The sequence below is a fragment of the Aythya ferina genome (assembly GCF_964211825.1).
Source record: "Aythya ferina genome assembly, chromosome: 17".
Classification (NCBI taxonomy): Eukaryota; Metazoa; Chordata; class Aves; order Anseriformes; family Anatidae; genus Aythya; species Aythya ferina.
The window spans coordinates 7,163,559-7,190,210 of record NC_140316.1 but is presented as its reverse complement, the minus strand read 5'-3'; the positions used below and the strand labels follow the sequence as shown (position 1 = coordinate 7,190,210).

The window sequence follows — 26,652 nt, the reverse complement described above, 5'->3', positions numbered from 1 at the left end:
GGGGAGGAAAGATACTGCATGGAGCGGGGAAATGTGAGCTGTGGGAAGAAAGGCAGGTGGTGACCTCTGAAAGCAGCACAGCCTTTCCCCAGTAATTGGAATGGCCACAGAGAAACTCTATTTTGCCTTCTGCAAAGTGATCTCATGCTTCCCAAATACAGTTTGTGCCACAGAAATTACTCCACTTATCCAGATTCATTAGGAGGGCTAAAAAGTGTTTGGGGGTGAGCTAAAAACTGTGCAGGGGAACATGCTCCCTCCCTGCTCTGGGCTGTGCTGGGGTCTGGCTACATCAGCGCTCCCTGTTCCCCATCCTCCTGCCCGAGCACCATGTTCTGGCCAGGGGCCTTTTCTCTCACACCTTCACCGGGATGGGGCAGCTAACACAGGCCCCAGCTATATTTGCTTTACCTCTTGTATCTTTTGTTCTTTTGTGCTGGGAGGACAGAGCCTTTACAGCGCTTCTGTCTGCATGTTAACAGGATGAAGGTTACATGTCCTGCTCCAGTGGCAAAGCATCCAGTGACCGAAGTGCGAGGAAGACCAGGTCCAGCATTTACAGTGTCAGGTTATAATACTTACAGGTGTCTCTAAAGCTGACTCCTTCCTCAGAGGACATGGTCTACTTGAGGCTTTTGGCGGTTGATCAGAGATACTGATACCAGCCGGTGCCCCCACCCTTGGTCCGAAGGGGATGAATTACTTGGTAAGTCAGTATCACCAATTTGCTTTTGCAACATCTTGAGAGATCAGCAAGGAGTATGAAAGAATCCATTTCATGTGGATTTGTCTGGCTTAGTATATGAGAGTTTCTTATGTGTTGAGACTCCCAGAGAGAGTCAGCAGAGAAAGACAAGGTTACCATTCGTAATTCAGGAGGGCCAGGATTTGTATGTTGGGATTCTTCTTAATCCATCTGATTTCTTTAACTCTTAAGTCTTTCAAAATCATATCTGCTCCCTGAATTCCTGTGGGGACAGCTAATCGAGAGGACTTGACTTATCAGATAAAGTTTTATCCTTTTTTTTTTTTTTTAACATGAAAGGCCACAGCCTACCTCAAATGAGCGCAGATGTTTCATCCTCCTATAAGGAATGAACCACACTCACTGGTGCGAGTGGCACCTGCTGGTCCTCTCCCGCTGCTCAGGTGCTGCACGAGAACCCCTGGTCCTTATTTTGCAGCGACTGGGCTGCTGGCTCAGTTTGTGAACAGCCCAGACACTCAGACTTAGTAGTGCTTCACATTTAAAGAATCACACAGAATCACAGAATTTCTAGGTTGGAAGAGACCACAAGATCATCGAGTCCAACCTTGATTTATGTCCAAGAGAATTGTTTATTGTGTTTATATAGAGCATGAGCAATGTGGAAAACACTAGAATTTTTGCATCACTGGTTTGGTTTTGGACAGCATTGGAAATGGCAATGCAGCTGCTCACATCATGTCTCTGCATTAAGAGGTGTGCAATATGCCATGAGGAGCCAACGCTTTGCACTTTAGTTTGGGAAGTGCCCACCTCTGGCATGTTTGCTGCTTGCTCCTCTAGTGTCACAGTTATGCGCTTAGCTGTCTGATTCTCCTTAATTTCACTTGGAAGTTGTAATTTTAATACAAAAACACAGTTCTTGAAACCAATCCTGTGAAACCACGAGACTATTTCCCCTCCCTTTTCTACCCTCAGCTTTCCCATCCCATCCCAACTCGTCCCATCCCCCATGCTCCCACCAACACATACCTCCTTCCCCTCCCTCTCACCCCGGTCACACAGCAAATATCCTGATGCTGCAGTTCCAAGCCATGTGTCCGCCCCAGCCTATGCAATCCAATGGTCTCTGACCAAGTCCCTTTGTTCAGATGTTAATACAAAACACACAATAGGAAAAAAACAAAACAAAAGGAGCCAGACACAAGAGGGAGACACACTGCCGGGCTCCAGCTCTGGCCTCTGAGCCCTTCAGCTAAGCTCCACAACAGCTAGGCTCTTGGGGTACCTCCTTTCACACTCAAAACTGCAGGTCACAAGCCTTCCAAGGTGCCTAGGAAAAGGAAGAAAGGAAGTAAACTACAAGCCTGTTTCTGTTTTAGGTTTCCCCCCACATCACTTTCCCTCAACCCAATGGCTTCTGGAGGATATTCTTGACTCCGACAGGTCTTTTCCCGTCTTCCAGTGAGACCCTGCCTGGGGACCAGGTTCACTGTAAGTCACTGGTTCCTCTCTGTAACGTGGGCGATGGGTTTGGCAGTGAGGGGAGGGAGTGGAGCACGTTGGGGGGACCGACAGGCTTTTGTCTCACAGCAAGTTGGGGGGAGATGCCAGGGAAGGCGAGAGAAAAGCGCCAAAGGAAGCCGGTAAAGCTGGCCCTCTGCTCGGTGTTTGTACTCAGAATTTCTCCTTGGGGCGGCTTCAGTGTGCCAGCGCCGGCCTGTTGTCCAGTCACCTCTCGCAGCCCTGCTGAGGGAAAGCACGTGGCGGGGTGCTTCCTGCTGCTTCATCCTCCAGCTGGCTGCCTTCCTGCCCGCTGGAGATCTCTGAGTCGCAGTCGAGCGCCTCGTAGATGGTAGGCAGCGTGGTCTGCTGGCTGAGGCGCTTGCGCAGGCCCACGAGCAAGGGCTGCGGCATGGAGGAGACATCCACGTTGTTGCCGAGGTCTACCCAGGCCAGGCAAGGGAACTTGTTCATGTCCTTCATGGTGTCAGTCAGCTCCTTCATGGTCGCCCGCGTCAGTCGGTTGCCATTGAGGGAAAGGTGAGTGAGCTTGGGCAGTGCCCAGAGGAAGGGCAGCAGCAGGCGCACCATGTCATCATTCAGCTCGGTGAAGCTCAGGTCCACGGAGGTGAGGTGGTCCCCATTGTTCTGCAGGTAGTAGGCCATGCGGTGGACATCCCGCATGGTCAGGGGGATCCCAGACAGATCCATCGAGTCCTGGCTCACTTTCTTCTGCAGGCTGGTCTTCAGGCTGATGGTGGAAAGGGACAGAGAGAGATTGTTTAGGGTATACACTTGGAGCAGGGGAGGGCTCATGAGGAACTTGGGCTAGAACATTCAGCAAAAGGCTAATGGAGCTTGTCTGGGAAATGGGCACAAGGTCTGCACCATGCCTCTGGGCAGATTGTGTCCTGGGGCTTTTCTGTGTGTTCTCAGCACTTGTACATGAACTTTGCAAGAACTGGCTAACCCCGTGTTGCTAAGCTCTCTTCCACTAGCACATTTCAAAGGGTTTGTCTGTATGTGCACGTACAGACATTCAGTGCTGCGTGGTCAGCAGAAGTAACCATGGCAAGCAAACTTTCCAAATGCACTGGTTTGCACTGTGTGGGGGCTGTTTCTGTGCCACCTCTCCAGGTGAACAGCAAGGTCTGTTGCAAACAGATTTTTCTGCAGAAGTAAAGCAGTGTTAAAAGGCTGAGAAAAGGATATTTTGTCAAGAAAACAGTCTATAGGCAAACTGCTCTTCAGGAATGGATTTACCACATCCCTGTAAGAGCCTTCCCCAGTGTCCCTCAAGTGATAAGCAGCACCAGTGGCTGCTAATTTAGGTCCCTGTGGTCAACAGATTATCTGGGATCTGCTGCAGCTGTGAGGAGGTGGAGAGGGCATAAGGGTGCTAAAAGAAATCTACAGTGAGTTGGTTTTAGCTGTGGTTCTTGCTATCTGCCTGGCAAGTGGAAGGAGGAGGAGAAGAAGGAAGTAGGCTGCACAGCAAGTAGAGGTGTGCTGTAGGGCTGTTGGATTTGCAAAATGAGTGGGACATGGAGCTCTGCGATGGACTGCAGGTCTGTGAGAGTGCTGTGAGAAGTGGGAGCTGTGGGGCTCTAGGAGGTTGGAGGGGGGATGTTGCAGGACTGAGTAAAAGTGTGTGCTAGTGTCATGTCCAAGAAACTAACACCAGCCTTGCTGTCCTTCCAGTTTGTCTGTATCAGTCATAAGGGTTTGGGAGCTCTACTAGGATCCCTACTGGTGTCTTTAGTCACATTCTTTGGGGGTGTAAATGTGCCTTGTTGGGGTTGGGAGGAGCAGGGTGGGCTAGGAATTAACCACCAGTTTGAAGGTGCCCACTCTTCCTATCTGGCTCTCTGTAGTGTCCTGCACGGCTGCGGCACAGCCAGGCCCTGAGAGCAGCGGGTGCGTGGGGACATGCAATTTCCTTGGAGAAGGTTGCAACACCACAGGAGCTACCGTGGCAGGTGAGAATGACCCCGCGAGCTTTAGTGTTGCCAGGCCCTTCTGCAGTTGTGGGGAGGATGCGATGCTGCCTCTAAAGCTTTGCTTTATGTGCCTAGTAATGGCATCCCAGAAACTTCTGCCCCTAATACTCCCTGTGGGTGTCTGATAACACAGGTGAATAAATGTGCTTCAGTGTATGCATCAACCCTTCATGGATGCATTTGATGCTGATATGCTTGCAGCTGTGCTTCCTTGAAGGAGTGTGAGGTGGAAGTGACCTTGCAGTCTGCCCTGGACGTGCTCTAGCCCCCAAATTCCTCCCGTGGTATTGGCAGCACTTTGTTCTGGCTATTTCTATATGTGCTTGTGGGTCCTGAGGGAATTCATTGTGCGGGGCTGAGGCTGTACCTGCAAACAGGCACATAAGCTAACGAGCTCTCATGGTAGAACGTGCTAACAGCACAGAGTAACTTACATTCAGACCTGGAGGATTGAAAGAGTCCTACACATCACTTATCAAATGCCTACATTTTACATGACCCAGACCACTCCCTCGGTCAGTCACAGGAGGGACAAGGAGGGCAGTGCTCAGCCATGCTGCCAAACAGCAGAGACTGATGCAGTGGGGAGTTAAAATTGGTCTGAGAGAACACAAGTGACTTCTCCAAAGGGCCTTTGTTTCAGAGCAGTACTTGGTATCTCTGATACCAGAGTCCCTGACACAGGGCTGCAAAGAGTTAATCACCTGCTTTGCTCACAGCAGCAGTGGAAGCTGTGAACTGTGCATGCTGCAGTCTGGATGGCGCTGGGCTAGCCTCCTGTTTCTGGGTAATCCAAGGGATGCTTGAGAGCAGCCCAGGCTGCATGGGGGCTGTATTCCTATGTCTCACCTGCAAAAAGAGTTTGTGTCTTTTTTTTTTTTTTTTTTTTTTTGTATGGTTTGTCACCAGTCCCTGGCAGTGGTGTAGCACAAAGTACCACTGGCTGGTATAAGAGATGAGATAGAAGTCCTCCCTGGCCTCAGTATTGGTTTAGATTAAGGCTTTGTTGGTGTGTGTGTGTAGGGAGAATAGAGGACAAACAAGGTTAGAAGCAAGCTTGTAATTACTTCAGCATCTTTTTTGTGGAAGCAGAACCTGGGCCTCCTGAAAATTATCTTCACCAGTGCTCTCAACCCATGGCAGATCCTGGAGGGGGAGACAGATGGGACACAAAGAGAAGGACCTCCTCACCCCAAGCCTTGTCTGTGCAAAGCCTCACATGACCTTTCTGTTGGACAGCTACAAGGGATGAGCTTTAGTGCTACCACAGCTTGGTACAGGGATGGAAAGCAGGCTGGAGGGGGGGGGATTGCAGGTCTTGTCTGCAGTTGGCACCACTCCCTCTGGCAGGCCTCAGCCAGGTGCCATTCCTCCTGCTCTATCTGCAGTAGCAGCTTTCCAAAGAGGGGGCGAGTTTGAATGGCTCTTGATCTCTTTAGGGTGACTTGGATCTGAGTGCAGGCAGTGATAAGTGGGGGGAAATGTCAGAAGGACAAAAGTGATGTGCTTGTCTCGCTGCCCGTTAAGCTTCCCCTCCTGCTGACTGCTGTGCAGGGACTGCAGTAATAAGTCATGGATTGTGCTTGACCAGAGTAAGTACCTTCTGCTGCTCTCCCGAGCAGGAAGCCAGTACCCAAAGGAAGCCTCAGTCAAGCAGACAAATCATTGTCCTGTAACTGATTCTCCAGGCTGGACTGCTCCTGGCTGAATGTGCTTAAACTGTCCTGTGCAGTGCCAGGGCCCTCCTTCCTTTGCTGGCTTTTTCTTGTTGTTTTTTCTCCTCTCTCTCTGTTTTTGCTGTTTCCTTTTGCCCTCATTTCTCTACCTGCAGGGGTGACTCTGAACCTCCTGTCTCAGTTCCAGAGGTTTTCTCTTGCCTGTAGAAATGCCTCTAGCTGGAAAATACTGGGAGAAGCCTTGCCCTGGCTGACGATAGCCCCTAATGCTGCAGCAGCCCCTTGGCTCTCTGGCAGGTGAAGAAGCATCAGACATGCTGGGATTCCTGGCAATTCTCCTTGCCTGCTTGGTGTTCCTGCGTGGCTGCATGAGGTGCACCTAAATGCCATCTCTGGGGCAGGGCACAGCATAGCTGACCGCTCCTCTTGCTTCAGAGGGAAATATGTCCCTTGGCCAGAGAAGTGGCAGGGACATGTCCGTAAGTGCTTTACTTTGAATTATTTGACATCTGGTAATTTTGGAACTTTGAGTTCTAGGACTGTTGGGGGCAGAGGGGAGGATGAGACCCCAGGCTCTCAGGCATCTGTGCAGCAGCTGAGCAAATGCCAGGTTTATTTCCAGGGAAGTGGATCGCCTATTATCCCCTAATTTCTGCAAGTAAAATAGGCTTAAAGACTGCTTTAATTGAAGAAGCTTTCTTCTTTGTGTGAGACAAAACAGCTACTTAGTGACATGGCTCTTGATGCACATGGGACTTGTAGGCAGAGGACTGCGAAGCACTGGAGGTTGCATTAACCTTGTGCTGCTGCAACTGGTGCTGTGTGTGAATTTCCAATTGCCGGGATCTGCAGCTAGCAAGGATCTGGACCCTGGATGCAGTGAAGCAGATGGTGTTTGTATTCTCTGCAGCAAATTGAGAGAGGAAACTCTCCATTGCTGGAGGAACAGCTTCAAGTTAGAAATGCAGCTTCCCTGTGAAACTGAACAAGAAGCAAAGGCGATCAGCAGCCAGACCCTGCTGCATGCCTGGAGCTGGATGCAGCCTCCAGTGGGGCACAGCGCCTGCCCTCCTGCCATCTGAAGAGATCAGTGCCCTTCAGCTTCTTCCTCATCAGCTAAATTCTTTGGTGGCTGTAGCAGCTCTCACCAGTGCAATGACCAGGACCGGCAGCAGCCACAGCAGTGCTTGGCCTCCTCTTGATGTTGTGGGGTTTGAAGGAATTTGTTCAGCGCAAGTGTTCAGGGTCCTGCAGGTGCCTCATTGCCCTGTCTCCGAGCTACGGAAGGAATCTGGGAGGAGAGGTGGCTAATTAGCCATGAGTCAGGTGTTTCTTGGCTGTTCTGCCTTGCACAGAGCCTAACAGCAGGTGTATCTGGATGGCTGCTCTGCTTTAAGCAGCAGTTTAGGGGATGGACTCTGGGCTTTTTAATTATCTACTTAGCATAATCTGTTTGCCTTTGCTTCCCGGTGGCACGGGGTGCTGCTTTGAAGAGCTGGCTTTAGCTGCCTCTGATGAGACAAAGGAACGAGAAGCCTCAAAAGCGCTGACCTAGGCTAACCCAGCCCAAGCTGTTCTGAGGCTGGGCCCAGCACGTCTGCAAAGATGGAAGCTGTGCACAAACAGGCTGCTTCCATGAGGAGTCCCTCAAGTCACGTCTCCACCCTTGCACCCATGCTCTTTTGATCCCTGGCGAGAGAAGGGAACACAAAGGCAGCCTTCTTCCTGCCACCCTCCCTCTGTGACTTGGGAAGGACGTGGATTATCCACAGGTGATGATGCAGCTGAGCACCTCTCCTTCTCCCAGCTCCGTCAAACATTGGCCTGTGCAAGAGCCATGAAGGCATAAGGTCCCCGCTGCCACCCAGCCTGCATCCTTTCATTCCCTGCTTATCTTTCCACCCATGTCCTGCTTCTCCTGCCTGTTGGTCTTGGATTTTTCCTTCTGATCTATAACAAAGCAGTGCTGAGGTACTGGCTGCCCCCTTCCATCACTAACAGCCTTTCCAGGTGTACCTGTCTCCCAGTGCTGCTGGGAACCTTGGTCACGGTAGGGGCTGGGTCTCAGCACTGTAAGCTGAGGGAACAGCTGCTGTCTCTCCACAGCTTATTCACCAGTTTGTGTCTGTCGGATGTCTCTGTGAGCAGCAGCTTCTCAAAAAATGTTGTGTGAGGCAGTTCCTGTACTCACATCTGACTCTTACCATGTGACTTTAGTTAATTGGGTGGTATTCTCTAACTTGGCTTCCCGTCTCTAAAGCAGGAATGGTGGTGGCTATTTACTCTGTTGCATAAGGGTGAAATGGAAGCTCTGCTTAGTATTCATCTCAGGCAATGTGAAAGCTGAGATCTAATCTGCCAGAGCTGTCATCCATGGCCCTGAGTGATGTTTTCAAGAGTGGAAAAAAAAAAGACCCAAAGCCCTTTCGAGCTGCTTCCCTGCAGTCTTCTAGACACAAATGCTTTCATTGCATTTTTAAAGTGCATCTAATGCCGCAATGTCTGGGCAGCGCACGTCAATAAATAAACAACAGAGCAACGAGCCCAGAAGGAACACTTGGTTCCCCACCCAGCTTCACATTAGCCAAGGTGTTTCGAAATGAAGCTCACTCGGGCAGACGAACAAAAACCGTGGTGCAACTTGTGACAAGGAAAGCCCAGATGTATGCAGTGTGCGTTACTGACTCCATGCACACAGCTGCCTTTGTTCTTCCAGAACAGGTTACTGTGTGAGATTTTTTTTTTTTCTCTGCACCAGGAACACCCTGCTTGCAAAGATCAGTCTGTTTGCTGTCTGCGTGTTCTATGGGTTCAGACTTGATCCATTGAAAGGATCCTAAAGAAAGGAGGGCACTGAGTAGCCAGCTCTTGGGGCAATGCAAGTGGAAGCTGCATAAAGTTCCCTGACCTAGCTTTGCCAGGACAGCTCAGTTGTAACCCACAGCTTCCACACTGTGGGCACATAGGCTGTGCTCCAGCTCTCCAGTCAAAGGTGACATTCACCTGATACCCTTCTACCTCTCCCCTCTGAACTGTAGTCCAGCATGGTTTTGGCCTTGAGAAGTAATGAGCCCTCTGGATCCAGCCCTGTTCTGGAAGAGAACATGCAGTCCTCCCGCAATGCTGAACTAAGGAAACCTTGAGATATCTGAAAACAACATTTAGTAATTATCCAAAAGTTCTGCATCTGTCAACATGTCACAGAAGTGGTCTTGATAGCCTAAAAAGCCTATGTCCACAGGGAGAAGCATTTCTTAACCCATTACTCTTTACACAATAAACATCGATTTAATTAGAAGCTGGAGTTAAACAACACCCTTGGATGTGTTCATCTTGTTAAGGGTGAATAATCTATACAACTGTGAAACAGTCCTAGAACTGAAGTCCCATTAGGATGTAAGAGACTGACAATTGTGCGGTAAGGTCATGCTGGTTCCTGCTGAGAAAACGTTATCCTCGGGCTTTTAATTTTAAATCCTCTACAAATACAAGCTCTACTTCTCTGTTTGCTTAGGCAGCCTACCCAAGTAGCTGCAAGGTGGGGTGCAGGCTGCTGGCTGGAAGCTGCAGACCTGCGATGGGGTTTTGCAGGAAAGGAGAATGGAGCCCCTTGTTTTCAGTTTGGCAAACCCAGGCAGCTGAAATAAGTCCCTTTGGCTGAAAGCACAGCTGGAACACTGCAAAGCCTTGATTGCACAAGGCACACAGTTACTGTCAAGAACCCTGCAGAGGTGGACCCATCTCCCTGCATCTGCGACAAGTTAATTGGAGAAACCAGAGACACCCTGGGCTGGATCTCCCCTCCCCTCAGCTGCTGTTGCCTTCAGTCTGCTGCAATAAATTTTCTCTTTCCACGTCTCTCTATGGGTTCTGCTTCTGGCCTGGAGCCTTCATCCGGTAAAAGCACGTGGGCTGGTGGCAACCCACAGTGGGCTGATTTCCTTCCTAGGCTCAGGGCCGGGGCCCCATGAGCATCACACTGTTAGTGGCTCTGCAGAGAAGGCACCCAGGGGAAATAGTAGCCATGGTGTTCTTCCCCTATAAGATACCTTGCACCTTGGCTGCAGTTGTAGCCCTGGGCTAAATACATCAGTAGTAAAGGTGGTATGAGAAGCAGTAGGACCTATGGCTTCAGTGGGGAGCAGGTTTGTGGTTAAGGGTGTCCAGAAGGACACGTGCTTGTCTGAAAGCTCTCATGGTGTTCTGCAAACTTCATCAATTTGTGAATGTTTGGTACCTGTTGGGGTTCTATGGCATGAATGGTATAAGACTGATCCTGCTTGGTAGAAGCCTGATGGGTCCTTAATGGAGCTTACAGTTCCAGCTGTGCTGGGATTGCTGTGTATCAAAGCACGAGTGCTTGAAGAAATTCATCTTATCCTTTCTTCTTCATCAGTTCATGGGTGGCTCAGGCTTGTACTTCCTGAGGGTTTGGGGTTCCACTGAGAGTGGATGAGGATGTGACTCGTTTGTTCCTGACCTGCAGGTTTGTTGCTTGGCCATGGGGTGAACACCTGTGTGTGATCTGGCTGTAGGGGTGCGGGTGCTTTCCACCTCCCACACCACATCTCCATAACAGCTCCAATGTAATTAATGCCTGGCAGATGCTCGCAGCTGTCTGTGTACTGGACTTGTTAATTATCTTCTGGACCCATCTGGCGTGCTGCCAGAAAGCAGAAATCACATTTCAGAAGAGAACAAGTGTACCAGCTCCACGAAAGCCAGAAGCCAAAGCTCAGGAGACCACAAAATTCAGTTTCTGAATATGGTTTGCATGCACTGATTCCTTTCAACTGTCCTAGGTCCCCAATAAATTTTAGAAATGCCTTCAGAAGGATTGCTGCTACACATACACTTTTTAAAGGACCTTGAGGGCAGGAAGGGTACAAGCCAAGGGCATGGGTTCAGACACATCACAGTGAAGTGCTCCCACTAGCCGATGGCAGGAAGTGGAGGATTCTGATCTGTTAAGAACAGCCCTGCTGGACAAAATTAGGCCCTGATGCCTCCAAGTGAAGCAGCTATTTCTTGCTTTCCTGCTACTGGCAACATCCATTTACTTGCAGCAGCCAAAGATGCCAACTCTGCAGGTACTTTTTGCCGCAAACTGCAAACCAGTTCCTCTCCAGTTTTCAAAGAGGAAGTGCTGCTGTTTAATATTTAATCAAAATTATTTTGTGCCTTATGTAACACCTTGCAGCTGGGTCTGGCTGCCAGGCGGGGCCACCCGTTTTAGACCTATATTCCCCTCCATCACACATTGCCTTGCTCCCTTCTCCCTGCTCGTACTCGCAGATGCTCTGTACCCAGCCAATACTTGGGGTATTACCTGACCCCTCTGTGTGGGGTCTGGGCTCTTTCTCTGGCCCCAGACCTGCTCTGTGTCGCTACTGGGTGAGTGCACAGGCGTGATGCTCTTGCTGACGGATGGCAGGCTGGGTGCAAGCTGCTGCTCTGCAGTTTCTGGTACCCTGGGACTGCCTGATGGCTCCGTGCCTTCGATCCCACCTGCAGACTGCACTAACCGGCCTGCCCCAGGGGGTGCTGGAGAAGAGTGCATTAAGAGTCACAGAGCGTGCAGATCTGGTGGCAAAGGGGATGGGAGGGGGGCTACAGATATGAGGTAGATAGCCTGGAAATTGTAGTGGCAGCAAACCAATAGGCTTCTATTCCCTAAGGCATGCTGGGGATCTACTTCTGAGTAAGAACAAAAGGTGCTATGGAAATATCAATTCTCACGGGGAATTCTAAGTTGCTGGTACATCCATCAAAGACAATGAGAGTCTCAAGAAAAGCCAAGACCAGGCACTGCCATTTTTATCTTTTTGCCCAACCCTACGTTCATTTCTGAGAGGCTAATGGGGCTCTTCTTGTAGTTGCTTCTCCCTTTCCTTCAGCACTGGAGATCTGTGTCATAGAAAGATGCTTTGCTCGAAGAAAACGAGAGAAGGGGTGGGTTTAAAAGAAGAGGTGGGTTTAAAAGAAGTAGGGACTGCTCTTTACCTGGTTAGAAAAACCAGCAAGTATCGGGGGAGAACAAGTATGGCTCTTTGAATGTGTTTGTAGTAACAGAAAGCAGCTGCCATGGGGGAGCTGTCGGTGGCCAAGCGCTTTGAGTTGTGTTCCCTGTGTGTGAGGCCCTGCATCACCGTGGGTCCTGAAGGAGCTGTGGGAGGCAAGCAAGGACGGCCACCTCTCTGCCAGCCATCGCAGAGTGCTCCCTGCAGAGTGGCACGCTCAGCTTGTGGCATTGCCTTTTATCGGGAGACCCTCCCTGCAGACAGGGAAGCTGTACGGGGTGAACAAGGACAAAGTGGGGCACAGATCCGGGGCTGGCTGAGCTCAGCGGAGCACAGGGTGGCCGGCAGGGCTGCCAGCTTTGGCCGTGCTCCTTGGGCCACGCACCCTGCAGGCCCTGCTGGGAGGGCTGGCTGCTGCAGTACCACGAAGGCAGTGGGATTGAAAAGGAGTAAAGAGCAAACCAGGCCAGGGAGAGGAGTTCTGGCACTGACACCGCACCATTTGGCTGTGTTTCTTTTAAGAGGCTGAGCAGAGGTTGCCATGCAGGTTCTCAACCCTGCCTTTCTCCGAGATGGGCAGCAGGGGCAGACCTGGATGATGCTTGGCTGCACAGCACAGTTTATCCTGGCAGACCCCGCTCTGTGCCTGTCCCTGGTGTCCCCAGCCAGGCCACTTACCACACTTGGGACTTCCTCCGGGGCATGCCGTGCCGGTGCCATTTCGAGTGCGGGGTTAGGTGGTAAATCAGCTGCCTGCAGATCCTGTCTGAGGATTTCCAGGGGTCGTATTCCTGAAAGCAGAGGGACAGCTTAGTCTCTGCGTGTGGTGCTGCATAACAGGAGGCAAGGGGGAGGGCGGCAAAGGGACAAGGATGATAATGAAGCAGGGGAAGGAATAGGAGATGGAGAAGAGGATAAAAGAGGAAGGGTGACAAGGCCAGAGATGCCTCTGCGTGACATAGCATCCTCTCCTGGGATACCAGGAGCAGGAAGAACCTGAGCCCAGCCAGCCTGTTCCTGCCCTGACTAGGGACTGGGGCTGCGATTACACATCCTACTAGGGAACAGGTGGTGCGAGAGATGGGTCTGTGGCAGGGGGTCCTGCTCTAGGCCAGGCATCACGCTGTGTGACATGGTTAGAGCTTGCCTGGAAGGCAGGGGTGGCAGACAATGTGCAGGGGGCTCTGTGCAGGGCCCCTCTCTTCAAAAGAGCTCCATCTCTTCAAAAGAGCTCCCTCTCTTCAAAAGAGCTCCACTTTCATAAAAGCACAATGAGGAGGCAGCAGGAGTGTCTCGACTCCTCACTGTTGTATCCTCAGCAGCACCCATGTGCAGATGAGCTGCTGACTCATTGCGTTACAGGACTGTGCTAAAGTTGTATCGATTACCTTGTCACCGTGCTTCCCAGACTTCAGCTGCATACTGTCTTTGGACTGCCCGTCTGCTCCCCTGATGTGGAAGCCCAGCAGCCAGCACCCCTGCCCCATCCCCCAGGTGCTTCTTGCTGGGAGAGATGTGCTCTGGGACAGCCCTGCTCCTCCTGCAGCAGCACCTGAACTCCTGGTCCCTCCAGCTGGGAGATGCTGGGACAAGGAACCAGCGAGGTCCCCAAATTACACCTCGTATCCTTGCAGTCCTGGATATTTGAGTTTGGGAGCTTCCCAACAGCAGTTCCCTCCAACCCCTGCAGTAACTCATCAGGCACCAAGGTGGCTGCTATTTTCCTGGTTTGATTTTTGCACACACTCCCTGTCTCCATGACTTTGAAAGCACCTCTTCCCCTGGCAAAGCAGAATGACAAACGGCAGCTGCTGAAGGCTGGGATTTCTGCCTCCTCTCTCATATTTTCCAAATGCTGACAGAGACCTGCATTCCCCTTCCTCAGCCCTCCAGCCATGGTGCAACGTGTGCGTTTAGGGACCTGATAGGTAAACACATAGTAAAGCTGTCAGGGAATACGCTAATTTATTCTTTATTGCAAGCTGTACTGTGGGCCAGCAGCTGCACGGTGACTTTTCCAAGCAGTCACTGAATCAGCCCAACATCCCAGGGACGCGCTGCCAGCATGTGGCCGTTCTGCTGTGCCAAGTCAGGAGGGATCCCAGCCTCGGTGCTCAGCACAGCACTGCTCCCTTGGGAACCCCACAGGGACTGGTCCATGCCTGGGATTAGATGCCCTGTTGCGGGCCACTTCTGTGCTGGCAAGGCTGGAACTGGCACCCTGGTGCCACCTCCATCAGCAAACCTTTCCAAGTGGGTGCACGTGCACACCAGGCTTCAGTACAGGAGCTGGCACAGTGCCCCGCAACTGTTTGTTGGCTCACAACTGAGAATTACCCTCCTGTTCCTTCCCGTGTCCTCGCTGATTTAATTTCCACTGACAGGCTGGGAATTGCACTCAGCTGCTTGCCTGTAATGCGGTTACAGCCACCAGGTGCTCAGCCAGGGGCGGAGAGGGGACGTGGTCTGCTGATGTGTGTGCTGGTGCTGGGGGGTGCTGAGTCTTTCCAGCCCCCCTAATTAAACTCCTGGTGGCTGCAAGGGGCACCTGAGGTGCTCGACAAATAGGGAAAATCTTATCTACACAATGGCATGTGCCACCCCCCACAAAGGGCACTGCACACTGCGAGGTTGGAGGTGGTCTGGATAAAACAACCCAGAACAGCTGGAGATGAGGCCAGTGAACTAAGGTTAATTGGTCCTATTGCTGCACCCTCTCCCCTCCGATTCCTTTTTAGGTGCTTGTAATATTTGGACAAAAATTAAAAAGAAAAATTTTCAGGCTGTGTTGCAGCCCAGTGATGAGGCTTAGAAAGCCACTGGGCATTCCCTAGGGCACCACTGTTTGCTCTGAGCTGTGTGTACTTAATGTCTCTCTTTGCATAAGCTCATTCTGTTGCCCTCCTTATAAAGCAAACCTGACACTTGCCAAGCCTGATGAGCTAATGAATGGTGTTAGTGGTGGCGAAGGGTAACCAGTAGATGCTGGCGTTGCTGTGGGACTGATACCTGTGAGGTTTGTCTGCACCCTGCCTTGCCTTTTCTGCTCTCTTCGTTCTCCGAAGTGCTGTGGCAGCAGTGCAGGGATCCTGCACACATAGCATATTTGCTTTTTGAGCCCCGACTTGCACCCTTTACTCAGGTCTGGGGGGCTATGGCGAGGATGTATTGCTCCCCGGTAAGGGTTAGGGTAGTGTCATATGACAAAACCTGAGAAGTGAGGTTCTGCTCCTCCTCCTAGTCACCAGCTTGGGCAGAGCTGCAGGGATCTCTGTTCCCCTCTGCAGCCCCATAAGCTCCCCAAAAGCTAGCTGTTTTGAACCTCAGGGACATGCCATTGAATATGCCACCACCACCTGCCTCCCCCTCATTGTTTATTTTTATTTGGCAGGTACCATGCCACCAAGTTTTCTGTTAGCAAGAAAAGTAAATTCCTGATTTCTGGGCCTGTAACCTCCTGCTCCCCCAATTGCATTCATGTTCTGAGGTAGTTTAAACCAATTTCTAGAGAAATATGCACAAGAATATGTGCTATGACTCCAAGGGTGTATGCTGGCTGGCTCTGGAGGATTGCAGAGCACTACACAGAACGAGCCACCCCATCTGGGCTTGTCCTGCATCGGTGCTACATTGCAAAGTGTCCATTGAGCTGAGGGGAGGGTTCACCTTTTTGGGACACTGAAGGTCTCTAGCAAGGCTCATCAGCAAGTCATGGGAGATGGGATCCACCAAGTTGAGGAAAGTCGCGTTTTTGTAGAGGACTTCATTGAGGAATGTTCCTTCCAGTCCCAGGTCCTATGAGAAAAACAGAAAGATATACGGGCTTCCTTGGAGCCATAACCATGAGGTATTTGAAACCAGAAAGTAAATCCCACGAGGTGCCAGCTGGTTACTCAGCACAGGAAACTATCTAGCAAAGGTGAAGCAGCTGTGCCTGACCCAGCATTGCGGTGATGGGGAGAGCTGCATGAGATTCAGCGTGAAGCTGAGTCAGTCAGCACAGGGACCGACCGCCTCGTTTCCACGTATCGCAGGAAGGTAAGAGCAGGATCATTTACAGGCTGGATGGAGCCCAGAGCAAATTCTCTCCAGAGAAACTCACAGTTTTGTCAGCCTCAGCGTGTGAATCTGTGGAAGGCGCCATGCAGAAGGGCTGGCTCCAAACCTGCTACACCAGTCTCAGCTTTTCTGGAAGAATCAAACATTTTCCACAGGTATCCAGATACTGCCATCTATCCTGGTCCTGTCCATCAGTACAAGTTGAGCTGAGCTTTGAAACTTTCAGTAAGCACTAAGCACTGGCAGTATTATTTTTTTTTAGGGTGTAATGGTAAATTTATAGTTAACTCTGCAGGTCAGTTGTGGGGAGTCCTCTTTCCATCTTCCACAATGTGAGCTAAGGGAACAACTTACATCTATGGACCCCAAGGTACATGGCACCTCTGGGCATAGCAGAAGAAACCTCAGCATCTCTGGGAACAAGATGCCTCCCCAGGGGCCAGATGGGTGATACTGCAAAGAACTGCGCTGTTCTCTGCTAAGAGGAAAGCTAAAAACCTAATACAACACAAGTATTACAACTGGGAGATACCACATGGGAAAACAGCAGAGCATCTTGGAAAGAAAGACTGCAGAAACTTGCTTGGAAATACCCTGAGGGTAGAAAAATACCCCAGCAGCAGAAAAGTAGAACAAAAACGCTCCCTAACTGGGATGGTGCTGAGTTTGATTCCGTTGACAAGGAGGGCTCAGCTGAGGGAGGAAACAAGTCCTCTGCCCATTCTGCATGCTGCTGCCAGGAGAAATGAATAAGCAAATGGGTGCCCCATATGTTCACACTGCTCCACTGAATGTGTGCTTCAGGCACCACCCAGGGGAAGATGCACTGAGAGCTCTTACAAAAAGAGAGAGAAAGCTGGGTGTGCACGCGCACACAAATACATTACCAGCAGGGACAGAGCCACAGTTGGCAGAGGTGCTGGATCTTAACCCTAAGCAGCAACCAAAGCCAGTGCTGTATCCACTCTCTCCTGCTCTGGGTATGCTCAGACCAAATCAAGCAGAGAGCACAACAGAGACGGATCCTGACTGCAGATCTGATAGAGAAAGGGAGAATAAATCAAATGCTTTACAGCCCCACTGCTGTGTGTACACAGACGATACCCGCAAGCAACCAAGGAACCCAAGCAGTGGATCAATCCTGAAGGACAGACACAGCTGGATATGGGCCAGGAGTGTACCCAGGCGTCATGCCAATGTCTCCCTTAACCGTAAGGCTTCAGGGAAACGGAGCCTCCTACACAAAGTGTAACATGCATAGACGAAGAAAGCTGCCAAGAGGATGGCATGGCTGAGCATGCAGCAGTGGATGTCAGAACAGTAATTAAACTCCCCTAGTTGGAGCTATACCACTAAGTTGAATCTGCATTCCCATTATAAATCCTGCCTGCAAGGGTTTTATATAAAATATAGGTGTGGTTATTCACTTTGCACTGACAGTCCATAAATTCTTAGCCTAGGGCCATTTTTTAGTTCATCTTATTTGTATTCGTCCCTTGCACTCTCCCTCTCTTTCTTCCTCCTCTCCTCCCTCGTTCTTTTGAAAATGGGCCACCTAAAGGGTGGCTGCAGTTAGAAGAAAGCAGAATCAGAATATTATCAATCTGGGCAGTTCAGTTGGCTTTGTGCCATTATCTTCAAAATGACACTTGGCTGGTGTCTCAGCCCAGGGAGATCAGATTGTACCAGACTTTTTGCTGGTCTAAGTCTAACGTCTCCACTAGCTCAGCTGAGCAATGCCCACTCACATCAGCAGGAAAGCTGGCCTGTCTTTTGCAGGTGGATGTTTCTGGGACTAAGACCACGTGCAACGGAGCTGTCAGAGTGCTGCTGTACAAAAGAAATGTGTATGAGTGTACACCTGCACTTTGCAGTTGTTCTCAGTGTGCAGTCTTCTAAAATAAAGAAATTATGCATCCCTGTTCAGTGGATCTGCTTAGAGCTGGCTTTCTCTATTTAACTACACCCTCCTGATGTCCTAGGAACAATCTACAGCCCCTTGGGGTCTGTAGTCCCCAGGCTGAAAAGCACTGGCAGAGCCACTTGCAGCGTGCAGGTCCGAGTCTGCTGGGAGCAGCAGCCGCCTTGCAGCAGGAAGCACTGAGCAGCAGCCCATGCCCCTCGGTCTGGCTGAGTGCATCTGCTCCATCAGGGAGGTTGCATTTCTGCCTCCAAGGTTGCTCTACCTTCCCTGGGGGTTGCAAACACCCCGGCCTCAGGCACAGTGACAAGGTATGGTGTTAAGTGTCCTCGCTGTCCACTGGAGTGAACGAGGTGTGTCTCTTTTTACAGGTAACAAACAGACCCTCAGCTGGGATGCCTTCGTCAGCGACTCCTGAGAGTGTGTTACTGCCAAGGTAAGCCAGTCTGTGTAAGGAACGCCGTGCTGGGCACCAAGCTAAGGGCTGAATTTGCTTCAAGAGTGATGCAGTTTTGTAAAATGATGAAAGAGGCTGATCATGGTACGCTTTGAAGCTGGCATTGAACACATGAGGAGGACTGGTTGTGAGTGCCTGACCCCAGCCTGGCTGACGGTTGTGTTCAGTTGTTGAAAGGTGTAACACACCATAGCAGTGTAGCTCTCTGTCTCTGAAATCTTTGAGCACACCAAGAATGGGAGGTTCTGGGGGTGTTGGATGGGTTCTGCCTAACTTGGCAGAGGAAGGCTGCAGTGTGAGTACGGGATGCATGTCCCACTGTGGTGGTGTGAGCAGATGACTGGGCGGTTGCTGTTTTGGCATGGACGGGCAGAGGTAGGGACCAGAAATAACAAGGAGAACTGCAAGGGCAGTGGGCAAAACATGCCCAGGACATGGCAATTCTCAGTGCAGACTTGGGAAGCCAGGCACCCAGCTGATCCCGAAAGGAACTGTCAGACTGCATGGACAGGAGGGCTTGGAAAGGACCCTCTGCTCCCAATGGCCCTGTGAGTCAGCATTCAAAGCCCGGCTGTTCCCAGATGGACCTTCTGGAGACCTCAGGGTCTGTGAGGGATTTCAGTGCTTCAGCCTCAAGGAGAGGCGCTGAGCATTATAGGAAATGACATTTTGTAATTCTGGCCTCTGGCAAACCCTGCAAAAGTCTGTTCATGTTATGTTGCCACACTTATGAAGTCAATGGCTGACTCTAACAGTGCTTTTCCAAAACAGCCTTTGAAATCTTATTCAGTCTTTGTCTGCCATACAAGCTTTTTGCTGAGGGTTTATCTACCTACATGTGTGCAAGAAGGGGTTTGTAGCGCTGGTAGTACTCCTCACGTGAGCTCTAGGGCAGTGGACATGAAAAGTAGTGATGTAATTTTAGGTCCTGTAAATTCTTAGTCATAAAAATGCAACTTGCTGATAGCGCACCGATCACCACTGTCAGGTGTGTTGCAAAACCTGGGGCTCTGGGAGCAGCCAGGGCTGTTCATGCAGCTCCCTGCGGCTGCTGCGCTCTCTGGTAGCAAGCCAGTCCCTGCTCCAAAGGGCTCGTGCCCAAAGGCTACTTGCCACTGTAGCAAGACACTGGTTGTGGTCCCAAGATATGTACGTGTCACTAGATAATGAAGCAACGTGATAAGCTAAGAACTGATTCTGTTTTATGCCTGAGCTGGAGGGAGGATCTGTCCCCTCTGCTATTTATGACAGAGTTGCCTGCAATTTGGGGGAGCCGAGTTTGTCTGGAAGGCGACGGTAGCGCTGAGCAGCGGAGGAGCTGGCTCTGCTCCAGCAGCGGGGCTCTGTGCTCAGCATCACTTTGGCACCAGGCTGTCTGCACGCTGCCTTCTCTGTCCCCGAATGGCGGCAGACAGAAGCAAGCTCCCACTGATACACTGACCCCTTTCCCTCTCCTCCCAGCCCGGGCTGTCCCAGGCAGCCTCCCCAACACCGTCTTGGCTGCTCCGGGGGCCAGCTCTTGGCCAGCCTGCCTGGGCGGCGGTGGCAGTGGGGTGGCCGGCGGCTTTCCCCTGGGGGGCCGTCGAGGCTGGGTGCGGCTGCGGCTCGGGGACCCCTTTTCCTGGGGGCTGCGCAGCCCCGCTCCCGACCCCTGTTCCCGAGAGGGGGCGACTCCCGCCGGGCAGCACAAAGAGCCGCGCCCCGGGGGGCTGCGGACCCGCCCCGCCGGGCTGGGGAGGGGGCTCCGGCTGCTGCTCCCCCCCCGGCTGCTCCTGCCCGAGCATCCCCGGAGCTGGCGGCATGGCTCGGCTCAGCTCGGCACGGCTGTGCCCGGCCAGCCCAGCCCAGCCCAGCGCAGCCCAGCCCGCAGCGCTTACCTTCCTGAGCAGCCTGAGGATGTGCACGGCGTGCTCCCGCTTGTGCTCCCGGATGGTGGCTTGGATCTCCCGCAGCCAACCCACCCGCCGCACGTAGGGCGCCGGCGAGGCTTTCCGCAGCACCCCGGGCAGCCGCTGCGGGTGGAGGAGCAGGGACGAGAGGTGGAAGTCGCCCCGGCCGCCCTCCGCCTTGCCGCCGTTGGCTTCCTCGCCGGCGGCTCCCTCCTCCTCCAGGCTGCTCTGCCGGCTCAGCCGGGAGCCCATGGCCGTGCTGCTCCGCTCCGGGCCGCCACCGGGCTCCGGGCACCGGGCTCCGGGCCGGGGGAGGTGCCCCGAGAGGCGGGGAGGGGTCGGGCTGCCCCTCCCGGCCGGCTCCGCCCCGGCTCCCCCTGCTCCCCGCCTGGCGGTTCCCGGCGCTCCCCGAGGACGGGCACCCGGGGGGGTTATTTGCCCGTGCCCCTGCGCTTGGCTTGCCTCTGCCTCTTCTCCCGGAGGCGCCTCCTCCTCTTCTCCTCCTCCTCCTCCTCCGGGGCTTGTTCTGCCGGGGGGTCCTCGGTGGAGAAGACAAAGAGAGGAGCGGATGCCGGGACTGCTCCTTGCATCCAGGCGCTTGGGGGGGAGCTTTTATTCCCGGGCAAACTCAACGCTGCCAAAGGTTGTCGAGATTAACAGCGGTTCACAACGTGCCATCTGGCTGGCAGTGCTTACGTGGGCTGTGTTTTCTGTCAGCCTGTTGTTGGACCCAGAGGAGGTGTTTTTACCAAGCTAGAAAGTGGCAGGAATTTTGCCCACTACCAGTCGTCTGCAACTGATAGTACAATTCTGGCACCGTTCCTCACCTGCGGTGGGCAGAAGTGTTTTCCTCATATGCATCCCTCCCTCCCTGAGCAGTGCACAGCAAGTGTAGTGCATGCTTTTCCTTAGACGAAATCTCTGTAATCCAACAGGATGGTAAAAAAAAAAACAACGCCTGGATTCCATCTCTAGCCACTGAGATTTTGCAGGCAGCCGAGTCATGCTCCCAGTATAACCAGTAGCTCAGCCTGACCTTCCGCGTTCTGCAGCTGGAGTCACAAGCTGGCTCCTTTTCAGGACTATCCTCACATCAAGTCCAGGTGCCCATGACAGATGGCAAGCCCTGTACACCGAGACAGGGTGTTGGTGGCTGTAACATGAGGGCACGCAGCTGTAGGAACAGCCTGGGCTCCCCACGTGCATTTGGGAGACAAGCATCACACAGTGCCTCTGCAAAAGGACCTGTGCTTGTGGCCACTGGGCCCTCACTTTGGGAATGGCCACATCTCTGCTCAACAGAGCCTGAAAGGTTCATTTGCCTTCTCAGCATTCCGCAGAGCCTGGAAGGAGGAAGGAGATGTGGGTGCTCAGCAGCCCTGTAGCCTCTTTCAAACACTGCGCCAGGGGTGTGAGTCTGGTTTGAACAGACAGGGACAAAATGGGGCTGGACTGAGAAGCAGCCTGGCCAATGCATCAGCTGTGCCACAGTATTTATGCAGGGCTCTAACTACAATGGCCAAATCCTGTGGGCCCTTCTCAGAGTTTTACTCAGTGTTTGATCAAACAAAAGCCCTGACTCTCCCTCTCCCTGTTCATCCCCTCCCTGCTCTAGCTGAGCACCTGCAAGAGAGAAATTAGCATCAACAGATCCTGAGATATTGCTGAACCTGACTCAGGCTAATCCCAGTGGGAGGGAGTAGATGCTGAGTAAGGACTTTGGGATCTGGTTGGAGAGCTCCGGGAGGCTGGGTCAGGAGAAAATCACTTTGCTGTATGGGGTGCAACATTATGGCTTCAGGAGTGTCACTGGGAGCCAGGGGGGAGACAAAATCTGCCTGGCAGCCAGCAGTGGGTAAGGTGTTAACGGAGGGATGTGCAGTGGCCTCTCTCCACTGCCCAGCAGCTGGACGAGCTGCCTCAGCCCCTGCTTCTGCCTGCTCCGGTCTGGGAGTGCTGCTGAAAGGAGAGCAGCACTAGCAGGGTTTGTAGCCCAGGGATCAGTTAATAGCAGAACGGCTTTGTACGGCTGAATTGTCTCACCTTATTGTCTGCCTTATCTCAGAGAGTCAGGGGAAGGAAGCATAATCTGCAGTTTACACTTGGGCGGGGATGAGGCTGTGCGCGCTGTTCCGAGGCGGCAGGAGAACCGGCACGAGCGGGCGGCTCAGAGGATGGTATTGTTACCAGGATACCTTCTCCTCTGTGTGTGACTTGAAAATATCCTGCCACAGATCAAATCCTCTTAGCAAACAAACAACTGTGGGAGCTGTTCAGCTGTCTCCCGTCTATGTGCTTTAAAACTGGAAGCACTACAATAGCAGGAATAATAGGAGCTAATGAGAAACACACCGAGGCTGGGCTTGGCTCTACTGAGGGAGAACGGCTGCCTGGCTGCTCTCTGTAGGCTAAGAGACCACAAAATGTGAGCTTGAGGCTTGGAATTGCTCCACCTCATCCCAGTGGATATACCAGCACCTCTCACAAAGGTATTAACTTGGTTCAAACCCAAATACAGGTATGTATGGTATTGGTAGGTACAGCTAGCTGGGCGCAGTGTGGCTGGGTTAGTTTTCCCCAAAAGTCTGTCTTACACCTAGAATGGGGAAATCAAAAGCAAACAGCTCCTCTCTCTATTCACTCAAATTCTGTGCTGCAAGCACATCTCCTTGTCATCATCCCAGTGTCCAGCAATGGGAACATTCCCAGCTCCTGGCCTTTAGGACAAGTAAGCAGGGCTCAGGTCGGTGCCAGAAAGGGAAGAGTGACTGCCCCGAATCAGACCACAGGTCTCTGTCCCCCAGGATCCTGTATTAGCAGTGGCTAATAGAGCATGCCTAGGGAGAAGCAGAAGAACAGGAGGGCTGCAGGCTGGTATTCTCCTGAATATTCTCCTAACCACTAACTCAGGAATTTCCTGAGGTAGGGATCTCTCTCTTTAATCATCCTTTACTTTTTTTCTCCTAAGACTGTTTTCATCCTGAGCAAACTTTGGGCACGCACAGCATCTCACAGCAGTGAGTTCCACTGCTCAGCAGTGTTGTGTGAAGAAATATTTACTTTGTCCTGAATCTGTCGCTTGCTGTTTTCATTTGATGCTTTGTAGCTAAAATCATGGAAGAGACGGCAGACAGTCACTCTTTATTCATTTTCTCAAAGCCACTCTCAAATGATAAACCTGTCATGTCCACGTTTTCGTTCCCCAGGCTGAAGAATCCTGCTCTGCTCACCCATCCCACATGCAGAAGCCATTTCAGACCTTAGATCATGCTCGATCAGCTCCCTGCCCCTCCTCTAGTCCTGCTGTGGGCTCTAGTGAGCTGGCACAAGAGCCATGGGGATGTAGATGCACCCCAGAGCTACTGGATAGCACAGTGAGGCTTGTGGTTTTACTCTGTCTCCTCGCACTCACTTTTTTTGAATGCCTTTGAACCTTGAGCTGATGCTTTCACTGAACGCCCCTGGCTTGCTCTTGCCATTGCCCTGTGAGCTTAGTCTTCAGTGACAGTGACATCGGTAGACTGGGGAGGGGATAGTATTTGCTCACCCCTTCTGATTGCAGAAATAATTCATGCTGGCACCATGGCCCCAGTCTGCCAAGGCCTCTCACTTTTTGTATCAGCTCGTCCCTGTAGGGCCTGTGGCATACACAGCGCTTGGCAAGGGGATTGGGCTCACTGGCTGTGTCTGGAAAGGCTGCGGCTTCCTCCCTGATCACCCAGAGGGGTGCCTTGAGTTTGTACTGTATAATGTGCCCCCTTCGGATAGTGCTTGGAGCCACGGCACTCCCGGCAGAGACTGCAGAGCTGGATTGCTGCAGCCAGAGCTCATTCCACGTCCGTTTTCCTTGAAATCCCTTTGGCCGGTGCTGTGACTGCAATTCCAAGTGCCCCTGCCTGCGAGGACCCCGGCACGCACACGGCCGCGTGCGCTGAGCACCCCCGCGCGCTGAGGCTGTTCTCATTGGTATGCTGGTCAAGCTGGAGTTGAATGGCAATCCTAATTATGTTTGCCTCGTATATGATGAAGGCTACATTTTTGACTGTTGTTGCTGGGCTGGAAATGTAATTGATTAATTTAGCATTTAAGAAAGGAAAGAGGATTAAGGCGGTGGTGAAGCTGAGCTGCCAGGCACTGCATTTACTGCCTCACACTTTATGACTTCAGCTTTTGCTTGCCTGCACACCAGCTTGTCACAGCTCCCAAGTTGCTATTTCTCTTGGGGTGGCTCTGAGCTTGCTGGCAGATCCCTTAAAGCCAAGCCTGGGAGAAGAAGAACTGGAAGAAGAAGGAGCCATAGTCCTGGGTGAATACCTGCAAAGAGCTAGTCCACGCTCCAGGTTTAATTCTGTTGTATCTGGGGACAAATGCACATGCTGCTTTGTCCCAGTCTGTCTGCAGGCAGGGGAAATATACGTGGGGAGCTTCATCACCCAGCCACTTGTGAACCCTTGACTGAACAAAGCAGCACAGACCTGGAGGTCTGCCTTCCCACAGCAGCACAGCTTTGGGGAAGAAACCCCCTTAATGGCAGTGCAGAGTGCATGGAGGCAGGGAGAGGAAGGATGAATGCAGCGTCAGTTGGGCTATGGTCTTGGGCAGTCCCCACAGCATCAGTGCTGGCAGCAGTAACTGCATGCAGACAGGCGCTGCTGGGACTCTCCACTTGATGGAGAGATAGTAGCCGTATCCCATGTAATATTAATTAGGTCTTAAGCCTTTTGCTTCTTGCAGCTGGGGCTCTCTTTGTGGCCCATGAGGCCCCTTAAGTATTCTGGTGCTCCAGGTCTGAGGCATGCATCTGTGCAGTAACGGGCTTTAGAAATGACCAAGTTGTGCTAAGTAATCACAGACACTGGTCTGCTCATTATAAGCAAATTAAACAAGTTCTAACGGGGCACATGAAAGCAGATTTGTTGGCCTCAATATTGCCTGCATAGACAACCTTAACAACCCATGATCTTGTGGTCACAGTTAAATTGGACACCATTGCTGCAAGCGCAGGGAAGGTCACCAGCCCTCTCCAGCGATGCATGGCATTAACTTGACTTCTTAGCACAGGAGAATTCCAAACTTCCACTGCTTTCATGATGAATTAATGAGATATCTGAGGTACATGGAGGATTTCTACTTATCTTCATTCCGGGAGCTCACTGCACCCATTTTATCTAGATGAGTTTTACCTTGATTAAATCAAGCTGGACTGCGAAGCTGGATGCTGTGAGGACTGGACGCACAGTCTGTTGCGCTGAACTGCTGCAGTGGCTGTAGCGCCTGGCAGAAAGGCAGAGCAAGCAGCTCTGAAAGCATCACCAGAGACGCCCGTCACAGCCCTGTTTAGCACTGGGCCAGACAGGCTCACCACAGAGGCCTTGCCCTTCCCATGCCATCCTGTCCCACTCAGGAAGCATATCACATACCCACAGCGTGGGGTGTCTCTTCCAGCCCCACGTGGGCTTTCAGAGGGAGGTGGTGGGAAGCCCCTGACTTGTCCTGTGTTCTGCCCAGGCACTGCAGCCACTGCAGCAGTTCAGCAGAACTAAACCCTGGTGCTGTGGGTGCTTTGCAGATGTTTTCTGTCCTTCACAGCTCTCTGCTTTCCCCTAGAGGATCTGCAAGACCCACAGAAAGCACCACAGAAAGGGAAGGGGGTGTCACTAGGATCAGCAGGAGGCTTTTGGAGGCAACAGCACAAGGCCCTTGTGCTTTTGATCAGCCTGTAAAGTGGGGCAGTAAAGTCAAAACATGCAGAGCAAATGCAGCTAACGAAGCAAATGCCGGGAGCTGGCACCTCTAGGGGTAGACTGGGGTCCCAGGGGGCTGCCTTGTTCAGCCACCTGCCTTTGGGGCACAGCGGCAGCTCCTCACTTGCTGATGCTTTTGCAAGGCTGATGGAAGGTGTAGGGGAAAGCCCTTGGACCTCTCCAGGCATTACTATACATGAAACCATTGAAGGAGTGATGCTGTCCTGATCTAAGACAGGAGAATCAGCAGATGAGAGCCCTGCATAGACTTAAATCGTGCCATAGCCATGGAGCTCTCACATTTCCAGTGGCAGAAACATCTGATCTTGGAACACATTCCACTGGGACCCCTTTTTTTATGTGTCTCATGAAAATATTTCTGAAGAGCTTTTTAAAAACCTGGCTTAAAAGGGACCTCTGCAATTTCAGGCTGTGGGCTGGAGTTACAGTTCCATAACAGAGCTAAACCATCTTAAACCCCTACAGGAGAGGCTGAAGGCAGCGCCTGGTGCTGTTAATCTTCTTTTGGCATTTGAAACTGCTAAGTGCGCAGATTATATTGGCTCTAAGCATCTTAGTGCAGTGCTAAACCGCTGAGAACAACCACAGGTCTCCAGGGGAGCATGTGGACCTGGCGCTGGAAGCCACGGTTGTGGCCAGACAGCCGGGCTGTGGAG

General features: G+C 51.9%; 2 protein-coding genes across 3 annotated transcripts in view; one reads left to right on the top strand and one right to left on the bottom strand.

Annotated features, from left to right (window-relative positions):
- Nucleotides 1-1,318: 1,318 nt before the first annotated feature.
- LRRC75B (leucine rich repeat containing 75B) lies at nucleotides 1,319-20,922 on the bottom strand. The gene is made up of 4 exons (XM_084538937.1): nucleotides 20,220-20,922; nucleotides 15,572-15,700; nucleotides 12,584-12,696; nucleotides 1,319-2,960 (listed from the first exon to the last, which is right to left on the bottom strand). The coding sequence occupies exons 1-4, from the start codon at nucleotides 20,481-20,483 to the stop codon at nucleotides 2,438-2,440; spliced, it is 1,029 nt and encodes a 342-aa protein (XP_084395063.1). The 5' UTR covers nucleotides 20,484-20,922; the 3' UTR covers nucleotides 1,319-2,437.
- Nucleotides 2,096-26,652, top strand: part of GGT1 (gamma-glutamyltransferase 1) — a 60,582-nt gene continuing 36,025 nt past the window's right edge. Inside the window, exons 1-3 of one of the 2 annotated variants that reach the window (XM_084538914.1) lie at nucleotides 2,096-2,200; nucleotides 4,084-4,188; nucleotides 18,257-18,321. In XM_084538914.1, coding sequence (XP_084395040.1) covers nucleotides 18,281-18,321 — 41 coding nt within the window. In that variant the 5' untranslated portion in view covers nucleotides 2,096-2,200; nucleotides 4,084-4,188; nucleotides 18,257-18,280. Of the gene's footprint in view, nucleotides 2,201-3,633; nucleotides 3,778-4,083; nucleotides 4,189-18,256; nucleotides 18,322-26,652 lie in introns of those variants that run through there. The other variant, XM_084538909.1, reaches the window with a different exon arrangement.

What these genes read in the sequence shown, in the direction of transcription:
- LRRC75B (XM_084538937.1), bottom strand. Translation starts at nt 20,483, where the DNA reads ATGGGCTCCCGGCTGAGCCGGCAGAGCAGCCTGGAGGAGGAGGGAGCC. An exon ending in TCCTCAGGCTGCTCAGGAAG is followed by an intron (nt 15,701 to 20,219) that starts GTAAGCGCTGCG and finishes TTTTTCTCATAG; the next exon opens with GACCTGGGACTGGAAGGAAC. An exon ending in ACCTTCAGTGTCCCAAAAAG is followed by an intron (nt 12,697 to 15,571) that starts GTGAACCCTCCC and finishes CTCTGCTTTCAG; the next exon opens with GAATACGACCCCTGGAAATC.